Source organism: Neodiprion lecontei, chromosome 4 (genome assembly GCF_021901455.1).
Source record: "Neodiprion lecontei isolate iyNeoLeco1 chromosome 4, iyNeoLeco1.1, whole genome shotgun sequence".
Lineage (NCBI taxonomy): Eukaryota > Metazoa > Arthropoda > Insecta > Hymenoptera > Diprionidae > Neodiprion > Neodiprion lecontei.
In genome coordinates, this window is record NC_060263.1 from 27113197 (window position 1) to 27134808 (window position 21612).

Sequence of the window (21612 nt, forward strand, 5' to 3'; positions counted from 1 at the left end):
TACATCTATATATTTTCCGGGTGATCGTTTTAATACGTCCAGGCAAGAGCCGATATTTTATTGATATATTCCATTTGATAGCGAGATAAAAGCTGTCACAATTGCGGAGAACAATCATGCCATCTTAATTGTTTGGGATCACTAGTGACACGTATCATTTTAATTGTACAATATCTAGACTTGTGGCAACTTGTGGCATTCATTTGCGGTTTTTAAATATGACGCCATGCGGCAAAGGAAATCAGCTGATTTCACGGACATGACTTAACCTGCCTTGCGTAATTTCTTGTAATTTCACCAAGTTTGTTAATATTTCAGTAAGCATTGAGAATATTTAATTGCAACGGATTTTGCATAAAAGAGAGCAGTACGTCAATTTGAAAAAATCTGGTCAAACAGTGAGCCTCAAAAGAAACTTTCTTTCATTTCCGGATCATTAATTTGAATTGTAGGTATATCAAACGGTCATTAATTTCCGCGCCGATAGTATAGCTATTTTTCTCACCGGATATTCCATAACAAATAATCCACGTATAATTTATTTGACTTCATTTTTTCTCGGAAATAATCAAGGCCACTTTCTTTCTCATTATATTTTTTCTACGTCGTAAAATTTCTATCGCATCGCATTCGAAACTAGAGGTTGGCTGTTCCTAATAATGACAACAAATCGCGTTTACGATCACCTCCGGATTCCGCCGCACCTATACGGTTAATCGGCGGTCGAATTCTCCACTTGACTCAGGTCACCGACGGTGTAACACAACAAGCAAAAACTCTTTGCTCTTGGACGGTCGAATATTGTTGACGTTATTCAACGATTTCTGTTCGAATTCGCGTTCACATTCCATACTATCAATCTCAAATACTGCTACTTCATCCGCAATTATCGTGATACAGGTAAAAATTTTTTACCTCATACAATGTTATTGTCGCGAAAATAACGATATAACATGTAAAATATGTAATAAATCCTCATAATACCCACGTGCTTCGACTATTCGAATGTATCGTTTTGTCTTATTCCATATTATGGAGCCTTTCCATTAATGTACGTCGTAAAATTGTCAAAAATAAGTCATTCTCACAGTCGTATACAAGTTTTAAAAGACACAGTTTTTTAATTATTCAGAAACTTGGAAAGTCTGGAGTTAACATTGATTACGATTACTTTTACATACTACTAAAACTCTGTATGCCCACCTTTCCAAATTCAATTTAATGTCTTTACCAATGACGTAAAAATGATGAAATTGTGACATTTTACAGCTTAATACATTGTCTGTGGGCATCTTCAAAACTCATGGATATATCACCCCGAAAACCATGCAAACGGATGCCAGAACCCGTCGACGAATGGCTGCATACTGAAGGATATTTCCGCAAGCATGCACCAAGGGATCCAACTTGCCTTTTCAGGGCCATCAGTGAGCAGGTCTATTTGACCCAGCATTTTCACATCAAAGTTAGAGAGGAATGTGTCAGGTATATGAGGGACAACAAAAACCTTTTTGAAGAGGTAACTGCTGACAATCGACACAATTTTAAATGAAAATTAAATGACGAATACGCTTGTTTCAACTATTTCATTGATATTCGTCTATGGCAGTGTTTCAGGGTCTGTTTTTCACTTCCAAATTTAATCCTTCTGGATTTGAGAGAAAGTGTACTAGGAGCTGTGCGTACACTTTATGCACTGCCCCTTAGTCTTCTCATGCCCCCCGCTAAAGACCCTCCTCTTTCCTCGCCACTTGCTTGGCTGAAAATATAAATTGACATCTAACTTGAAATCAAGAGAATTTTATAAAGTTGAGGCTCAAGCTAGCAACCAGAATAAGCAGTGATATACGCTGAACTTCTTTTAAATGTGCTAAAGTACTACAGTCTTACGCCATAATTTTGTGAAACTATAAGCTCGCCATAAGATTTAACAAAATTTTGATTCTTCAATTTCGCTGCCTCATTAAACTGTTAAGCTAGCTTCAGCTTCATTCAATAAGGTTCAAAAGCCATAAACCTAACCAGTAACAAAGTTTCGAGTAAATAAGATTTGAAGTAAGAGAGAGGTTGAAAATGTGTACCAGGTCTGAAATAGTGTCAGTTTGAATAACAATTTATTGTAACTTGTGTTAAATCCTTCAACTGAATTTACTCGTTACTAGTGTACATGTATACTACAGGGCGCTCGAAAGTTTCTGGTGAGATTCTGTTTATAAATTGTCACGTTCTTTCATTTAGAGCATCAGCATTCCATTTGAGAGTTACTTGGAGCAGATGTCATATTTTACTGAGTGGGGAGGAATGCTTGAAATTAAGGCAATGTCGCTACTTTATAAGAGAGATGTTGTTATGTTCAATGGACAAAAGCTAACTCGGCAATTGGTTACCAGTAATGGTTTCGAAAAGCTTATTTACTTGTGTCATATACCACCAAAACAGTATGAAACTATCTACGCCAGAGATTTCATCTCTACTGCAGCTTTCTGCCAATGTAAATTTTTTTTTTTTTTGCTACAGTAGCTTAAAAATATAAAAAGATTTTTGTGGTTTATTGTATTGTTTTTCTTACTTGGTAAAATGTTACAAATTTGGCAAGAAATTTATAGTGCACATTGAACACTACCCCAATGAGGATGAAATTTCTTTCAGCTATTGTATACCAAACGCTTTACAAAGATGTTTTTCAAATGGCTGATGTAGACAACGCAGTCTTCAAAATGCTTCATGAACGATCCAACAATATATCCCACGATAAATTCTTTCTCAAGGAGAATTTAGAAATCAGAGAGTAAGCTGTACCTTGTAACTTAACTTCGTGGCTTCTGAATAAATTAGGTAATAGGAATATTTGTCAATTGTTTAGACAGCTTACAGTGGAACTTTTTAACAAGCTGGAAAAAAGTACCGAGGAAACTGAAGAATCTCAGGTTGTGGTCAAAAGCATCACACCTTTTCCTTACAGAATAGCCAAAGCATTAGATCCCAACATATATCGTAATACTGATTTTGACATATGGCACGAAATAAGAAGAGGTATGCATACAATTGCAATGAATTCATTTGCGTGTTGCTTATCACTAATTAGAAATAGTATTCTGTCCTCATAATGATATCCAATTATGCCCAGCAAGCACTGTTAGTACCAATACTAATACATGTTAATTCAAAATGCAGCATATACAAATTTGATTGAGGTAATATTAACATCGAGTTTCAATCCTTATAATAGATTTTTCAATTCTGATTATGATCAACTACTACATGTGGTAAAAAATTAACGTGATCCTATTTCCTTATGCAGAGATAAGAAATGCAGGTTGGATGAAATACAACAGTTCCGAACTTCAAGTGGGTGGCAAATGTTTGGTTCATATGGATACGAAAGAAGACGAACTTGACAAAACCAACAATAATTCCACCTATAATATCAATCTTGGCGAAAAATCAAGTAAAGATAACAATGGAAATGATCAGAAGAGTACCAAAAAACCTGGGAAGAAAGACTCTGTGATTTTCAGTGGTCACATACAAGAAATGAGCAAGAACGAAGGCCCCGTTGTTGTTTTCATTGAAGAACTAGGCGAGAAAAAGACCGTACCTTATTCTTCATTGAAACCAATTACACAAAAAAAAAACAAGCAACCAAATTGGCCCCTTGCCAATCATAAAAAAAATCCTATCTACGAGACCGGTAGTACGTAATTTTTTATATTATCTGACAAATTATCTGAAATTTTGTCACCTTTTAAATGGTGTTTTAAAATGTACGTTTTAGCCCTTACTAACCTTCTATCTTATGTGAGGCTTCTCCGCATAAAGCAAAATATGTGTATTCAAATGAGGTGCCCTTGTACTACTATTCATTTCATTACTTTGAACAGGTCAGAAATGGAAAAAATCTTGGTATGGAAACACTAAGAAGATAAAAGATTTGGCAATCAACTTAAACTCTTTGACGACTAAACAAACTGACAAAAATAATAACAAAGTTCACGAGGAAGAAAATACCCAGTGGGAAAATGAATCTGGGTAAATAAATACATCTGTTTTATGGAGCGCATTATTATTGCCAGATGTTAAGAAATCCGATTAGAAGTTACGTATCATTTTATGAATTCTATGGCAAGAGCGTAACTATGAAAGAGTAACTGTATCGGTAAATTAAAAAAGTCCAACTCATGTCGAAAGTCTCTTTAACCCGCTTACATATCCACACATAGCATTTGTCATGCTAGTTTACCTAAAATGTCATTTTATTGTAAATTACGTGATTCTTTAATTATAGTCTTCTGTGAATAATTTATATTTCTAGAGCATATTTACTACTGTGCCCACTTTTCATATGGTAATGTGTGAGGTTTTACCGAACTTTTACCCCATAAACATGATTGGATGACTCAGGTAGTCACATCTTTACACAATCTTGCAGAATTTATTTTCTGGACTTGTTGAATATGCACTATTCACACTTCATTTCCTCTGTTTATTGTGTAATCGCCGTTTTTATTAGGGAATAAATTGCATTGAATCTGTGATTTTATTTTATTCCAACAGACACAGCGAGGATTCATCTTCATCATATAAGGCGTATGCCATGGAAGCACTCACCACATATCAGGGCTATGCAGTAAATGTGAGTGCAAAATTGACTTTCTGATATTTGATTGAGGCATCCATTGAAAATTTTCTGACGAACAATTTGATATGCCCAGATATACCCCACTATATAGTACTCTATCTATTTTTATAGGTCTAAAAACTGTTAATAATAGTTTGATAGAATTATATTCTTTCTTATATCTTTCAGACTTCCATTGACGTTATGCCAGTGTCAGTTATACTCGATGGACCTCGTTCAAATATAGGTGAATCTTTGCAACCAGGTGTGACAAAATCCGATAACACTAAGAACTCTAATCCAACCAATAATGGTGATAAAGTAACCTCGACTAGTGAAGTCGCAGAAAAACAAATCTCTGCTACAGCCCCAACTACCATTACACCAGAAATTGCTTCCCATGGCTCTCAAAACTGTAACCGTAATACACAAAACGAAGTCTACTATCCAACTCAAGGGAGTAGGTCATTTTGGTGATATAAACAAATATCCACGTTTATTGAAATAAAATGATTGATGTATCGTTGAATTCTAAAATTTACAGTTTCTTGAATGTTCGAACTGATAACGAAATTGAATAGAAATTGCCTATCTTGCTAATTCAGTGTGTTATTCTTTTCCAGATATTGCACAGTACCTTGGTGGAAATGGAAATATTTACTATCCAGCAGCAGATTGCAACATTATACCTTCTCCCCAATTTTATATTAGCAATGGTACATCGTATTCTCCACCGGCCATGGACTCCTTACGTCCCACTGCTCAAGTCAATCAAGTGCTGCAGTCTGTAAATACTTCTGTTTCAAAAAGTATCGAGGTTAATGGAAGTGACTTGCCACTCTCAGGTAGAAATTACTTTGTAACGACCAGAATCTCTGTTTACTTACAAAATTCTTCACACTAAACATGACGTTCCAATTTATTACTAATTTTGCGCTAAATTTAGAAAGGTAGTTCCACTATTTTTTAGATATCATTTTTAAAACTACTTGTGTAGCATGAGTAAGCAATTAATTAGTTCATAATATGCAATGTGCTATCGCCCTTTTTGTTGGTTTAAGTAATAAGCCTTAAATAATGAATACTACTTTTTAAATTGCAGATTTGGCAACTCTGAGGTTCTACTACAATTTAGGAGTAGAAGTAAGTTTCTATTCTACATAATCACTTCTGTTCCTTGATTTTTACAGTACGATATCGCATAGAACAATCGTTAAAAGAGTTGTAGGTAACGTAATATCACAAATACAATTGGCGCTGAAAACATTACGTGCACGAACTGATCGCGCATTAACGAGAGTGATACAACAAATGTTTCAACTTGAGAATGAAAATTTCAACTAATCACAACCATCATAATTGGAACTTAACTTGAACAATCACCCTGCAGGCTATGCCTTAACCGAATAGACTAACTGTAAAAATATTTATTTAAAATCAATGAAGTTTTCAAGAAATTGGAGGGTAGCAAAACAGCTGAATATCGTTTACAATGTTTCAAACACTGAAAGGAATTTAAACAAAGTATCTATTTCCAGTATTACCGGGCCAACTGTGGCTGGATTGGATGTGGAGCCAGTCAGGCAATGACATGTGGAACATGTTACGTCTCACAAACTAACATGCACAGTCAATATAATAATCTGATGGGAAACCATTTAACTGGTATTCTAAACTGTGTATTAATGATCATTAACAAACATCTAGCTTTGCAGTAATAGTCTAATAATGCATCAACAATTTACTATTTATTATTTACAAGACTTTCCCCAAGTCAACAGAATTTATGTTTTGTTTCTCTAGCCAATGAATCCTCAACATTGAACGAAGATGAAGTATCCCACATCACTCAAAACCTCCAACAAAAGTTTGTGATATCTCAACATCAGGGGGAACAAACCTGTTCAAATCGTGACTATCTGCCAAATAATGGGAAAGCACATGGTAGAGCTGCAAACTTGAATAATCACGGCTCTCATAAGTCAATAGTTCGAAACGATTCTCAATCTCTATCAGAAAATAGAGCTTCACCGCACACTATACTAGTACAACAATCCACACCGTATAGCCCGAGCAATGAGAAGCTAAAGGAACCATCCACTCCCAACAACAAAGACAATCAAAGGGCAAATAGAAATAGCCTTGCTCCACGTTTCAAGAAAAATTTTGATGGTTTGTCGAAAATGAACTTTTAATAACGTAAAGTCGGAATTTTAATCATCTAGGATTGTGTAGGATCTAGGATCTAGAAATATTACTGATTGAAACATTTTTCATGCAACTTACGTTTCTGATTACACAAAATTTATCGAAAAGTAATGCCAATTAGAGTAAGGGTACTCTCTTAATAGGAACCTGATCTTCATAGTAATTTATTGAAAAGACCTTTTTTTGGCAGCCTGGACTTATAAATTTTCGATGGTAATTTCATAGAAATATTTAGCTTAGGTAGCTAAAATGCATTTGTAATATAATGTATTTTGCAGGTCGTTATCGAAATTCTCGTCAACAGCAACAACCGTCACAGCAGCAACATCACCACCAGCAACAAGAACAGACTTTCCAGCATCCGCAAAGTGTTGGCAACGTAGACTTACCAGCTGCAAAGAACATTTGTGTTCAGAATCTGCATAGCTCAGAAGGGCAGCAAATTTCCCCCGCACACAACCTGGTTGCTCATACCGGAAGTAACACTGTCTACCAAAATCCTGTAAACCAGCTTCCCTTTTCGCAGCCACCAATTTATACGGCGGTTCCGTATTATTCCACTGATGCCGAATCCACATTTCAAAATCAGTTTTATCCTACGAATCAAAATTTTTCTCTTCCTTACATTCCTCATTCAGACATAAGTGACGGTAACAATGTAAGTCACTTTCCACAAAGCATATACCCTGGAGGTGAGAACTATGGACAACCCTATCCTTTGTATTCACAGTACATGTATCCCACGAGTATGTATCCCCCTATTCCGACACAAAATGCACCAGAGAATTGGTACGCTATGCCAGGACAAACTCAAACGATGCCCTTACCACATTACGTTCAGTATTCTCCACCTCCTGCACCTGTGCCAGGTTCACCAAATGGAACTCAGAGTTCTAATTTATCCCAATAGTTCACAATCTTTCACTTTATCGATTAAAAAAATTCTGAAGCCAAAAATACTGACCCTGACAAGTGAAGTTAATTCCGTTAAGGTTTTCCTGCAAGGAATCCTTTAGACGTTTATTGTTGCACATGACTAAACGTTTTATATAAGAAACCAAATTTTCCTTTAGTGTGATACCATTGTAGTTGCGATCTCTGTGAACTGGAGTTTACATTAAATACAACGATGATAGTCTGAAAAAATTATTAGTAAATGGACTTTCTTTCAAGTAACGAGTACTAGCGATAAAGTCTGATATGGTATTCAATAATTAACGCAAAGCTAAAAGTAAAAAAATTTGAGATGTTATTTGTAGTGTCTTTATGTCGGCAACTTCAAACTATAATTAGAAATCGTTGATTACTACACAAAGAGTATTTATCTCCAGAAAATAATATTTTTACTATAACCATAAGATTGATCTGTGATGAATCTATGACAATTTTGTTGTATTACCTATATTACACTGTTATTTCTTCTGAAGTTAATATACCTACAAAAATCTTTATAGATGTAATTGACAACGATTTATAAGTGTCGTTTGAATAGTTCATAACTGAAAGAGATGAGAGGCAAAATTTTAAACAAATACAGTGTAAACATTCTGAATAGAACTATTCTTAAGGAAATTCATACCTGTAGTCTTTTGGTTGCTTCATGGAATAGAACCATATAATTATATAGCTGACACATGGAAAGTAGAGCAGAAATATTCAGTTTCAATGTATGCTGTTGAAATAGTTTGCATTTACACCAGATGTGTCTTCAACCTTTCATGTCATAATGTATTGCTGATAATTACAAAATGACTATGATATTTTTCTACTTTTACACCATGACATATTTGACTATCATGTCTATTCGTTCGGACTACGCTTGCCCATTTCATTGTGATATAGTTCAAAGCTTTGAGGCTCTCGGAAATATGTTTCTTAGATACCCGTAATATTTGCCTTTCTTTTAGCATCTATTAAAAATAAAAGTCTCTATGACTTATTATAAAGAACAATTTAGAATCCGTATTGAGTAAGCAATAAAAAACAACAACGTGTTAAAAAAAATAGTAATAGTAATAAAAATACTAAATAGTTCTTTGAAAAAGGTATATTTTCGTTGGTACTACTCGCTACTATACATATACTTTGAAAAAATTTCTTTTCACTTTTATTTACGTGACTGTTTAGTTTATGCGTTTAAAAAATAATATTGTTCAAACTTACCCTAAACTTGTGATCGAATATCAGTAAATAAACATACATTCATTATATTTAATAAACTATCCATTACTAATTTATATCCCATTATGATAACAAATTCAGATTAGACTCTATACTAGTTGCTAAATCAATGAAGGTGGTCGAGACATGTTAAACTCTCGATTACTAAAGTAATTTTGGATAAAAGCAACATAGTCATTTTTAAATATGTAATAACCGAAATCAACATATAATAAAATTCTCTTCTGTACAGTACCATCTTCTTTGACAGTTTGCAGACAACACACATGTCAATCGTAAGACAAAATACCAATGTTCCAAAAATATATTCAAGTGACTTTTCGAATATGTCTTACTATTGGTGTTGCTCGGGTACTACAAAACCTATACTATACTATAGTTCATAGGTGTCTGAAAACAATACTTAAGTTGTGACCCAAGTTCTTGTCTACAAATGTACTGTTTATAATTGTATATACAACACTCATATTTTTATCATCTTCCACGTGCAGAATACTAATCACTTTAATCGATACAGTGCTGGGCCTAAATATAAAAAAGAATGCTGTGTTGTTAAAGAAAAAATGTAACATGCTTAAAAAACTACATCAAATGGTAAAGCTCATTTTGCTGGATATTAATATGAGACTTGAGAAAATAGTAAGGACCGCTGATATAAAACACTGAGACTGGCAGATAAACCACTCCAAGTGTTTGCCTCTGTACTCAAAGGAAGTCGATACTGTCAATAACAGTTTAAATCTATATTACTACGCATCTAAACTAATTATCTTGTCACAGAATCAATCACATTTAATGTACCTGAGGGCTTAAGAACTTCCAGGCTGTGAAAATTAACTCTACTGTCTTTCTCTGATATTTGGGTGTTGATGTGTTCATCTTGATTGCATTTTGATATTAATTTGTTACATGTTTTGCAGCCCCATAGCGTTTCTGGATTCTTATATCCAGGTTAACTGAGTCCATTTCAAGAGATTTTCGTGGTGCCTTAAGCTAGTTACATGATCATCTATGAAATATATATCTGTGAAAAGCAAGTGGCAAATATTACATGCTTAACTCCCAATAATGATAATATGTGGTGGAAATGCAAAGTATGGCACTTCACCCACATTTATTTTATCACTACCCATATTATTACTGGGTAAAGGAATCTTTGAAACCCCCCCTAGATGTTTTCTGTTATTGATATGTGCAGACTTGTTGCCTTTGAGAAATAATTTGCCACAAATTTTGCTAACAGATAGTTCTTCTGCATTTTCATACCTCAATAATCGTTGATCGTTTCACACGTTATGGTTGTGCTTTTCAGTTTTAATGTGATCGTGCATATTATGAGATAAGATTGGTAGGGTTACACGTCAATTTTACGTGCCCAGGTACCACTAACCTGTATGAAATAGTCTATTTTGTGTGAATGTACCTCCGGTCCTTTTTCAAAATTTGCAGCCAATTTATAAATCATAGAAAGTTTCTTTCCATTTTTTTCACTCCTACCGGACGCAGTTTCTGATTTATTAGTTTAGTACTGTCCAAGCTGTTGGACCCGCAAGCACAGATCATGCATTATTGTTATGGGATCTTTTACTTTGTTTTTGCCTTTATGCTCTATGTTTTCTGTAGATACTGAGGGTGCTTTAATTTTGCTCAGATGTTTTCTACCAGTGTTATGTAGCTCTATATTGTGTTTATTATTTGGGACTTTTTTACAACAATCTTTGCACCAGTAGCTCTCATTATCTTCTATATCTTCGCCTGCAGTCTCCTGCAACTTTTGCAACTGAATTTTATGTGCCTTACCGTCAACGTGTTGATTTATATTCACAGTAGTGTTTGGAATAAATTTGGTACAAACTGTGCACATACAAATATCATTCTCATCAACAGTAATACATTTTGGTATTTTTTCTCTGCGCTGTGTATCTTTAATACCACAAAATGCAGAGGATTTTGTCGGATTAACTTTAACAACAACACTTGCTACTTTTGGCTTTGGCAAATTTTTACTTAAATTATGCATTTGGTTCGCATACTTCTTATTATAGGTCAACAAGCTGTCCAAAGGCCTAAGTGTCATGTCACATTGAACTGAAAGATCTACCACGCTACTACAGCTACTTCTCTTGAGGTATTGCTGTTTCTTATATCTATGTATAATACTTTGAAGATGATTGACAACAAGGTTGTCTTCATTGCTGTTAATTACTAGCGCAGTACAATATCTACATTCTAGGCTATCAATGTCTTTGATGAAAAAGTCCATATCCCCGTTATAAGAAGAATTTTGTACAATACGAACCAACAGTTTATTATATTTGTGTCGTTTACTGACCGTATGTTCGAAAACATGATTGGTTGGCATATTGAATTTACAGATTTTGCAATTAACAATTACACTTTCAGGATCACTTGTATAATAGTTTTTCAAATTAATCTGCTTCAAGTATGTCAAATGACTAACGCTGATCTTCGGTAGCGAACAGCTCAAATTCATCTTGTATGTTCTTTTTGTAAGTCCAGGCTGCACAATAAGAAAATTTTCAGACCTTTTCTGCTAGTCAGGGATTCTGTGTCTTAGTTGCCTTGGTTCAATTTCGACAAGTCATCACTTTTCTGCTAGTCAGGGATTCCGTGTCTTGGTTGCTTCGGTTCAATTTTGACAAATCATCAGTAGCAGTCGAATCCAACAAAAGTTAACTTAAGTATTTCCATACATCAGAAATCTGGAAATATTGCTTTATTTATAGTTGCATAATTTGTGTAGGGCTACGCAATGGAGTCTCCCTTAGGGTGACTTGATACTTGTAACCCTTTTGGCAATAAAGATAATTGGCGCGACTTACCATTTGAGGATAATCCGTTTTTTATGCATTTATATTTTCCATGTCCACAGCTACAGCAAAATCGTAATGGAACTGAATTGGAACTGAATGCGTATGACGGTGAAAGTTGTTAGTCAAGCCGAGTAACTGGATATCGGTATTATCACAGCACTATCAATGTTTACATAAGTCTCAACTCGAAAGGACAGTGGAGAAAATTTCTGAAAGGCAAGGGGAAGTCCAGCATTTGGTCCGGTACATCCCAGAATTGTGTGATAACCACGTGATCAACTCGAAGACGATTAGATTCAACTTTTTACCACTAGATAGAAAACATAGAATTTAAGTTCCATGCGAGTGTAGTAAACGCGGTAAACAGATATGGACATACGATAGGTTAGGGTAGTGTTATGTACTCTTCGTTTGGTAACACACTTTTACTTAAATATCAAAAATGTCAGAATTACTGAGCACCGACGTCCTTGCCGTACTTAGCGTGGGTGACTACATTTTTGTAGGTTCGTTTTGTAATTTATTTATTTCACTGCATATTTTATTCATGATCAATCAAATCAGCAGGTCAATGTATTACTAAGTTGTTATTTATCAGGTTTTCAGTGTGAAATATCATTGTAAAGAACGTGAAAAACCTATGTATGTTTATGAAAACAATACTTTTGTAAAGAACTTTTTCAACCGCTGTATTAGTGACGTGAGCCAGTTTTTTGTATATTTTTTGCTCTTTTAATACCAGTATAATGATATTTAATTTTACGCTACCTACATCTACACTAGAAATTGAAACCTACACAAGTCACCGCAGACATATGCTTGTGCAGCAATTGGTAAAAGTAATCATTGTATACGAGTCAAGCATGGGTCATCCGAAAATATTGTGATGCCCAGCGAAGTTATGCATGATACATAAATCCCTTGAGTTTTTGAATAGTAACCAGTTAAGATAATTCATTAGAACTCGAGCAACGTCATAGCTGATACTAAACTTATTCTAACATTAGTCAAATGTTCAGGGTGCACAAAGATTTGGAATATGTAAAGTGACTCGTGTAAATTCATTCTGTAGTTGGAATAACCAAGTCCTTACTTCTATCATTATAACTTATCATATCACTAAAGTTAAAATTTGTTCATAAAGATTTAATGATATTAAAGAGAAGCTGATGATGTTAAAGAGAAATTGATGATGTAAATTTTAGTGTAGCTTGTTTCTCATGGTCTGAATGATAGGTATCAAGTTGTATTTATCACAGGCAAAGTCTTTCTTTTAAATATTAATATTTTTATTTTTTTAATGCAGACTTTAGTATGCTCTTTGGTAATATTTTACTCAACACAAATGCTTTCATTAATTTCAGGAATAGGATATACCTTACGTGTATATAAGAAATCAACTAACAACTTCATATCAAAGTTAGATGTGTGCTATCCAGATAAAATTCATGGTATTGTGAAAGGTCCTGGGAATTACTTGGCTGTATTTGGTGGAAAACAAATAGGCATAGTAGAAGTGAAATCTTCTAATAAAACGGTACTGTAAGTTCATCAAAAACTGATATTTGATAACCATCGGCCAAACATTTTCCTTTACCATGAGATACTCTAATGCAGAACTACATTGTACAACGCCGTTCATCGATTCAATGACTGGGTAATTGCTGCAAGTTGGTGTAGCAGCAACAATGAGCCTTCGAAGCTTGCCATTCTATTTGCACATAACTGTTTGTATGTTTACGATTGGCTGAAAAACGAGGCCAAGGAATTCCAATGTGAAGAAAAATGTATTTTGTATCCTTTTCTTACTGTTCAAAACAGTTATGCTTTCATCTAAAGCAAGTATGGCTTATGTGTCTTTCTTTACATACATTGCGGACTCAAAATAATCGTTTCTGCGACAGTATAAGAAAGTGCATTTTTTAGTATAAGGACGTAATAGTACAAAAGCAATTTTACATCCGACAAAAGCTATACTTTGCACGTTCGTATACATTATTTTAGAGTTACTTCTCAGGCAAGCTTTTCCCACTCTTGGCGGAAGGCCTCTCAGGTTCCACCCACCGTACGTATGCATACACGTATGTTTTTCTCGCGCGCATACGTTTTTCTCGAGTTACTCTTCAGGCAAGCGAAGTACCCAGGGAGGCCTAAAAAAGCATAGCTTCAAAAAATCTTTTACACTATGCTTTCTTTACAAAAATTATCAGATGCACCATCAAGGCTAAGTAATTTTTTGTAAAACCATCTACTTTACATTCTCAATGCACAATCTCATATTATTAATATCACACATGTCAATATTTGGTAAAAAAAAAAAAAATGTAAAATATGTTCATGCTACGTAAGATCTTTGTTTTAAACTTAGTTTCGTGATACATCTTACTCCACTCACATAACACTTCAAGACTGGTTTATATTTTATGTCTGAGAGAAGAGATGAACCAACAGTCATCTACAATCTAATCATCATTTATCCATCAACTAACTATACATAGTACCATAGCCAAGTTCAGGCATATATTTTCTTATTTTATCTAAGGTACACAACATGTCATGGATTGTTTGACAAACTATTTACCATCAACCAAATTTAGAATCCGGCACAAGCATTAATTCAATTATGTTAATCATAAACGGGTGTGGTGATATGTTCCTATATTATTCCTGAGAAAGAGAATATAGATATGGTGGATCAGTCACTAGCGATAAGGCTGATAATTTTGTAGTGTTTGCTGGTACAGTATTCCAGGAAATTTTCATATGGGCTGTAAGAAATTTTAATATAGGGGAAGAAGTACCGATTTTACATCGCTTAAGAGGACATAATGTCAGTAATTTTCAACACTCATGCAATCGAAAATTCTTGCATCAATGTACATACAATACATTTACTTTAATATGTACTTGCTTTTTGCAGGGTGTTATATTCTCCGTCACATTCGATCCCATCACATCTCTTATATGTTCTACGTCAGATGATAGAACAATTAGACTTTGGTCAGTTGGAATTAACTCCTCTGATAATGGCATTCAAAAATGGAAAAATGCTAACATTTCTCTAATGACTACCATATTTGGTCATACAGCTAGAGTGTGGAGAGCTGCGATTAGGAAAGATTTTGTGATAAGCATAGGTGAGGTATGTGTCACACTATAAATCTCCATTTTACCTTCAGTTTTGGTAATTACCTAATTTATACAATTTATTCAAGTACATGTGCAGGCATTGAGTGTCTCAAATTCATGGTATAGACTTTGCCAACAATCCAGTTTTTCAATTATACTCTATTGTTTACTGTAAGGACTCTCTGGTGTGCATCTGGACCAAGAGGGGTACCTTGATCAATAAAATAGAAGCGCATCATGGAGCACCTATTTGGAGCATTGATGTGCCTGAGGATGGGAATACAATAATCACAGGAGGTGGAGATGGAGCTGTTCATGTATGGCCGCTCAGGGCGAATACAAACTTCGTAACAAAAATAATTCCACTGGAAAGTTCAAACGATGTACCAAAGCACATAGGACTTTTAAATAGTACAAGTATGGTCATCATAACACAGACGGGAAAAATGTTAACTCAAAATAAAGAATCCGGCCTTAAAGAAGTATCACTCGATACAACAAAGTATGCTAGTTATATTGTGATGCAGATATCTCCGGATCGAAAACGTGTCAGTCTTGCTTCTTTGAATGGATATCTAACTTTATATGAAGGTACGAAAATTTTATGCATTGTTGGTTTTCAGTAAATATATCATATTTGCACAAAAATAAGATGCAACTGAGCTTATTGAATGCACTCTAATGAAAAAAAGCTTGCCTCAAACAAATATTAACCAAGTTTAATATGCACCTGCAGAATATAACTTGTAAAAGCAGGGTGCTACTGATTACGATACCTAACTCAGCTACCTAACTCAGCATGTCGATTATTACGAAATATGTTTTTATGAAGCTTCTTCAAGTTACGGATTCTATGGATTGCATAGATTAGTTTACACTAAATTTCAAGAATAATTAAGCCCTTGGCCTTTATAGATCAGTTACCTCTAGTGAATATACAAGATAAATTTACTTTGTAATCGAATGTGAAATGCAACTCAATATGAAATGCGTCCAGATTCTCTCAGAGAAATTATTGCAACACTACGAAAGTACACTTCACACTTGTGCAAATGAACAAAATTTCTAATAGTGTGCAATGATCAAATAAAGTTGGTACAATTTTGTATCAATAATTGAACATGTATGTGCAGATAACTCTGAAACAAGGTGCCTACAAAGAGTTTTAGAACAAAAAATAATGGATTCCAAAGTACTTTCAATGCATTGGTTGAATGAAGATTCTTTATTGGTATGTGGATTAGAAGGCTGTATGAAAACGGTAAAAATAGTACAAGGTGCGTAAAGCTTGTATAGTTGTGTAGAATGTTCGCCAATAGGTTATTATGTTCGAATTAACCATGCTGAATACTGATATTCGTTGCAGGTTCAGCATTAGTTATTTCAAACCACTTGCTACCTCAGAGCCGAGAGCGTTGGACAACCACAGCTGTTGTACACGAAAATCTATTGATCTGTGGAGATCGAGCAGGAAGTATTCATCTTTTTCGAATTGGTGATGTGGGAATTGATAATTTACTGACAGATCAGACGAATTCTTGTCACATACATCCCTTTCAAAGTCTGCTCAAAATTCATGGAAGATTAGGTGTACATTCCTGCAAAATTATTGAAGATAAACTATTGACTACAGGCCGAGACGGTACTTTGAGATTTTACAAACTACAAAAAATTGATGGCCAAAAAACAATAAGCCCATTACAAATAGATAAGATGCCGATGGATTGGGTTAGCATAACATTGAAAACTTGCACTGATCTCTACGTACTCGGTTTCAAAGAGGTAGAAACTTGATTGCCTAAATAAACTAATAACTGGTAATTGCACAATATCATTAGTTTTTCAAGTATATGGGGTAGACATGTTAAGCAAGTTCATTCTGGAAGTGTGATCCAATGTGAGCCCATTTCTTCTGAACCGATAGTATTTACTTTCTTAACTAAAATGTATCACAGTTTCATAAGTTGTTGGCTCTATTTTGCAGGTCGATTTTGTCCTATACAGTACTGCACATCAGCGGGTGTTGTTAAGAATTCGTTGCGGAGGAGGACATAGGTCATGGGACTATGTGCTAAATGACGGGAATTTTTACTTTACTTACATACGAGACAAACAAATCCATGTAGCCAAATGTGAACCAAATTTTCTAGCTACTCTTGCAGTGGAGGTATTGTAACTATGGCTTAACAAATCAGATTGCAATGAATAATAGCACATCGTCCATAATAATATTCAGTTCCAATGTAAAGAACGATTACGTTTATGCAGAATGGATTTCATACAAAAGAGGTATACTGCATTCAACCAATACCAACATCTATTGGTCATAACATATTAATATCTGGCGGAGAGGATCGTATTCTTCGTGTCACACACATAAACGGCTGTGGCTCAGATAGTAATAATAATCAGAAATTCACCAGCATGGCTTTACTAAGTGGACACATATCGAGCATCAAAACACTATCGTTAATTAATTTACAAAACACGGCAGAATGTACCAGAAATCTAATATTCTCTGGAGGTGGCAGAGCACAGCTGAAAGTTTGGCTAATAAGTTTGACATTCGAAAAAAATGCAGTACATGTTGGCAATTTGACCTGTGTAGAATTGGCATCGCACATGTTGCGGGGCACCGATCAACAACAAAGAAAGTCTCTGCAGCAAGAATCTCACCAATGTCATTACATGGACCCTGAGACACGGTACATGAGCATAAATGCATACAGAATTCCAAGGAAACCAAATTTCATCTTACTACTACTAGGTTGCTCAGATGGATTTTTAAGGTAATAACGGTGTAATCGGTAGGAATGTTATACATTAAAAAAAGTTTATGATTGATGATTCTATTCGTATCACGATCACAATTGTTTTATTTGCAGAATTTTTTCCTATGACATTGAAACTCGCAACATATCAACCCGAACTGCCATACCCTATTACAATCGGTGCATTTTAATGACACATTTGTTCAATTATGAAGAAAATTTAATTGCTCTAACAATGGCCACAGATGGTATTGTCAACTTTTGGTGCCTGAATGATGTGGTTGATGATATTGTTGAAGATTTACCTGATAAAGATAAGCTTGTATCAAAAATTCCTATTTTACCATTCGCAAAACTAGGGCTTCACCAATGTGGTATCAACAGTTATGATTTGAAAATGTTAAAAGAATCGTTGTTTATATTAGCAACTGGTGGCGATGATAATCTTCTTTGCCTTGTCGTGTTTGAAATTAAATCTGAGAATGGAGTGCTATCTCTACATAAAATTAGGAAGTGGAATTCCGCCTCATCACATTCCACACAAGTTACAGGTACTTTATAGTTTCGCAGCAAAAAATGTTTCAACTAAAATTTGAAATCCAAAAATAACTACCATATCATTTTCATACTTGCTAATTTAACATGGATGTATCATCTTTTTTCCAGGGTTGATATTGAATGAAAGTGGTAGCCTTTTCAGTGTTGGGATAGATCAGAAGGTTTTAACATTCAACTACCGCTATGATGATATAAAGTTGATAGTGTCCCTAGTACATGACACAATTACTTCCGTTGCAGACGTACAAGGAATGACAATGTGTTATGCTAATGAGTAAGTCCGAATTATCCTATGTAACTTTCAATTTTTTTCACTCTTCCCATGCACACTCAATTTGATGTAAACATTCCTAAAATTACCCATAATTTTTCTAGCGTTGACAGTACACTGTTATGTACTTATGGCAAAGGATTTGAATTAATAAGAAGAACGCGGTGATCTGCTACTTCGTACAAAACAAATATTTTCTGATCTTATTATAATTAGTACAGAAACAAAAGCTATACTTTTGATTTCAACATAATTGTGATACAGTAGTTGATATTACAAAATTGCTAACTAATAACTAGCAAGTTTATGCATAGTTTTATAATCGAATTATTAAAATTATGTAGATTAATTGGTTTGGATAAAAACAACGGTGGATTTCAGTGCACCTGGCAGCAGTTTTATTTATTTGTTAATATTTCAATATGTAGCAAATTTATGATTACATGAAATTAACAAAGCAAATTGTAATGTGAAAATTACTTTGTAACATAATGTTATATCATATTAACGATATTATTATACGTGAATTTTTAACTTTTTATTAAATCAAGTGAATACATTTTACGTTTATAATGTAAGTCATCCTGGTAAAGTAAAATTTATTTTTCCATTGAAAACTTAACAAATCTTCGTTTATAAAAAACAAAATACCTACATCAAAAAGTACTACAAAAGTATCAGAAGTTATGTGTATTTCTTACATTATAACATACATTTTTTTCAGTTCCAATACATATATGTTAGGCAAACTTAAACCTGCATTCTAGGCAGATAACAACACTTATTTTATGTTAGTGAACGAAATAAAAACTTTAACAATGCAGAAAGCCTAAGAAACAACAGTAATAATGAGGCTTCAATACACATTAATATGGTATATAAAATACTTTTGGTCGACTTTAATTTAGTCAACTTCCTCCACAGTGGGCCCTGAGTATCCATTGCCAGTCTGACTTCCGGATCCTTGTCCTCCACCTCCCTGATGAAGTTTGGTCATGATGGGCTGGCACTGCCTCTGCACAGTCTCCAGCTTATGTTGATATTCCTCTTTGTCAGCCAAGGTATTACTGTCGAGCCAGCGGATAGTTTCTTCGCAAAGATTGATGACCATATCTTTGTCTTGCTGAGGCAACTTTGAGCCTTGCTCTTGTACAGCTTGTTTGACAGAAAAGATGTAGCTCTCAAGCTGATTCCTTGTAGCAACCCTCTCACGCTGCTGACTATCCTGTTCACGGTAGCGTTCAGCTTCCGATAGCATTCGATCAATTTCTTCACGGGACAGCCGGCCTTTGTCGTTGGTGATACGGATGTCACTGCTACGTCCGCTGGCTGTATCCTTAGCAGTGACTCGCAGAATTCCATTAGCGTCCATATCAAAAGTCACCTCGATCTGCGGAACTCCGCGAGGAGCTGGTGCAATTCCACTTAGCTCGAATTTACCAAGCAGATTGTTGTCCTTTGTCATAGCACGTTCACCCTCAAAAACTTGAATCGTTACTCCAGGTTGATTGTCAGCGTACGTGGTAAAGATCTGGGTCTTCTTACAGGGGATTCGAGCATTACGTTCTATGATGTTGGTCATAACCCCGCCAGCAGTCTCAATCCCCAGAGAAAGAGGGGCGACGTCAACCAGGAGGACATCTTGAAGGCTGGAGGTCTTGCTTTCTTCTCCACTGAGAATAGCTGCCTGTACAGCAGCGCCGTAAGCTACTGCTTCGTCTGGATTGATGGAGAGATTGAGCTGCTTGCCATTGAAGAAGTTCTGCAGTAGGCTCTGGATCTTGGGTATACGTGTTGAACCACCAACTAGAACAATATCTTGGATTGAGCTTTTGCTCATCTTTGCATCAAGAAGAGCTTTTTCAACTGGCTCTAATGTCGCTCTGAACAGATCTGCACAAAGTTCCTCAAAGCGTGCCCTTGAAATTCTAGTATAGAAATCAATGCCATCAAAGAGAGCGTCGATTTCGAGGGTTGCCTCGGTACTAGAGGAAAGAGTACGTTTTGCTCGTTCAGCTGCAGTACGCAAACGGCGAATAGCACGTTGGTTATTCCTGAGATTCTTCTTGTATTTTCTCTCAAATTCTTTTGCAAAATGCTCGACAAGCCGCGAGTCAAAGTCTTCCCCACCCAAATGAGTATCTCCTGCAGTTGACTTTACCTCGAATAGCGAACCTTGATCAATTGACAGGATCGACACATCAAAGGTTCCACCACCCAGATCAAAAATCAGAACGTTTCGTTCTCCCTGTAGGTTCTTGTCTAGTCCATAAGCTAGGGCGGCAGCTGTAGGCTCGTTGATAATTCTCAAGACGTTGATGCCGGCTATGGTTCCCGCATCTTTGGTTGCCTGCCTCTGAGAGTCGTTGAAGTAGGCTGGGACAGTAATAACTGCGTCTTTGATCTTTTGTCCGAGGAAAGCCTCGGCTGTCTCCTTCATTTTAGTCAGAACCATTGAACTGATTTCTTCTGGGTTGAATCGTTTTTTCTCGCCACAAAACTCCACCTCGATCTTGGGTTTTCCTGCCTCTCCAACAACGCGGAAAGGCCAATGCTTGATGTCATTCTGGATCTTTGGATCATCGAAACGCCGGCCGATCAAGCGCTTCGCGTCGAACACAGTGTTCGCCGGGTTTAGGGCCACCTGATTCTTGGCAGCGTCGCCGATCAGCCGCTCGGTATCCGTAAATGCCACATAGCTGGGTGTTGTTCGGTTTCCTTGGTCATTTGCGATTATTTCGACTTTTCCTTGCTGCCAAACTCCGACGCAGGAATACGTCGTACCAAGGTCAATTCCGATTGCGGGCATCTTTGACACACTGAAGTCACTCTTACTCAACGTTTGTTAAAAAAATTCAAAATTTCTTTCTTCTTCTCCGGGATTGATACTACACTTCAAAACTTTGACACTTATGCACGATTGGATTGATTAATTCTTCGATTCTTATAGCGTTAATAAGCTAACTTGAGCAAAACTGCGAAGTTTCTACAGTTCCTCTCGACTTGTCGCGTAGTTAAACACTGGCGTATTGCGTCGACTCC

The 21612-nt window shown here is 35.6% G+C and overlaps 4 protein-coding genes across 5 annotated transcripts; 2 read left to right on the forward strand and 2 right to left on the reverse strand.

The window, feature by feature from the left end:
• The first annotated feature begins 100 nt into the window (after nt 1-100).
• On the forward strand, nt 101-9576 carry LOC107218664 (protein ovarian tumor locus). Its single transcript, XM_015656610.2, has 14 exons — nt 101-900; nt 1270-1519; nt 2239-2491; nt 2650-2788; nt 2864-3033; nt 3302-3694; nt 3882-4029; nt 4555-4633; nt 4808-5078; nt 5242-5463; nt 5721-5761; nt 6157-6283; nt 6422-6790; nt 7105-9576. The coding sequence occupies exons 2-14, from the start codon at nt 1304-1306 to the stop codon at nt 7734-7736; spliced, it is 3060 nt and encodes a 1019-aa protein (XP_015512096.1). The 5' UTR covers nt 101-900; nt 1270-1303; the 3' UTR covers nt 7737-9576.
• On the reverse strand, nt 8858-11989 carry LOC124294052. Its single transcript, XM_046737735.1, has 2 exons — nt 11851-11989; nt 8858-11730 (listed from the first exon to the last, which is right to left on the reverse strand). Exon 2 carries the CDS (start codon nt 11499-11501, stop codon nt 10530-10532), a length of 972 nt encoding a protein of 323 aa, XP_046593691.1. The 5' UTR covers nt 11502-11730; nt 11851-11989; the 3' UTR covers nt 8858-10529.
• Nucleotides 11990-12038: 49 nt separating this feature from the next.
• LOC107218650 (WD repeat-containing protein 6) lies at nt 12039-18860 on the forward strand. Of its 2 annotated transcripts, none has more exons than XM_046737714.1 (13): nt 12039-12347; nt 13206-13383; nt 13459-13635; nt 14527-14671; nt 14762-14983; nt 15147-15387; nt 16104-16247; nt 16337-16752; nt 16955-17137; nt 17239-17759; nt 17856-18292; nt 18408-18573; nt 18675-18860. In XM_046737714.1, exons 1-13 carry the CDS (start codon nt 12284-12286, stop codon nt 18736-18738), a joined length of 2958 nt encoding a protein of 985 aa, XP_046593670.1. In that variant the 5' UTR covers nt 12039-12283; the 3' UTR covers nt 18739-18860. The 2 variants fall into 2 exon arrangements, with proteins under 2 accessions (XP_046593670.1, XP_015512069.1); XM_015656583.2 differs by having other exon boundaries at nt 12041-12347; nt 15147-15561.
• Nucleotides 18861-18937: 77 nt separating this feature from the next.
• Nucleotides 18938-21565, reverse strand: LOC107218651 (major heat shock 70 kDa protein Ab). The gene has a single exon (XM_015656584.2). It carries the CDS (start codon nt 21377-21379, stop codon nt 19475-19477), a length of 1905 nt encoding a protein of 634 aa, XP_015512070.1. The 5' UTR covers nt 21380-21565; the 3' UTR covers nt 18938-19474.
• Between the last annotated feature and the right edge of the window lie 47 nt (nt 21566-21612).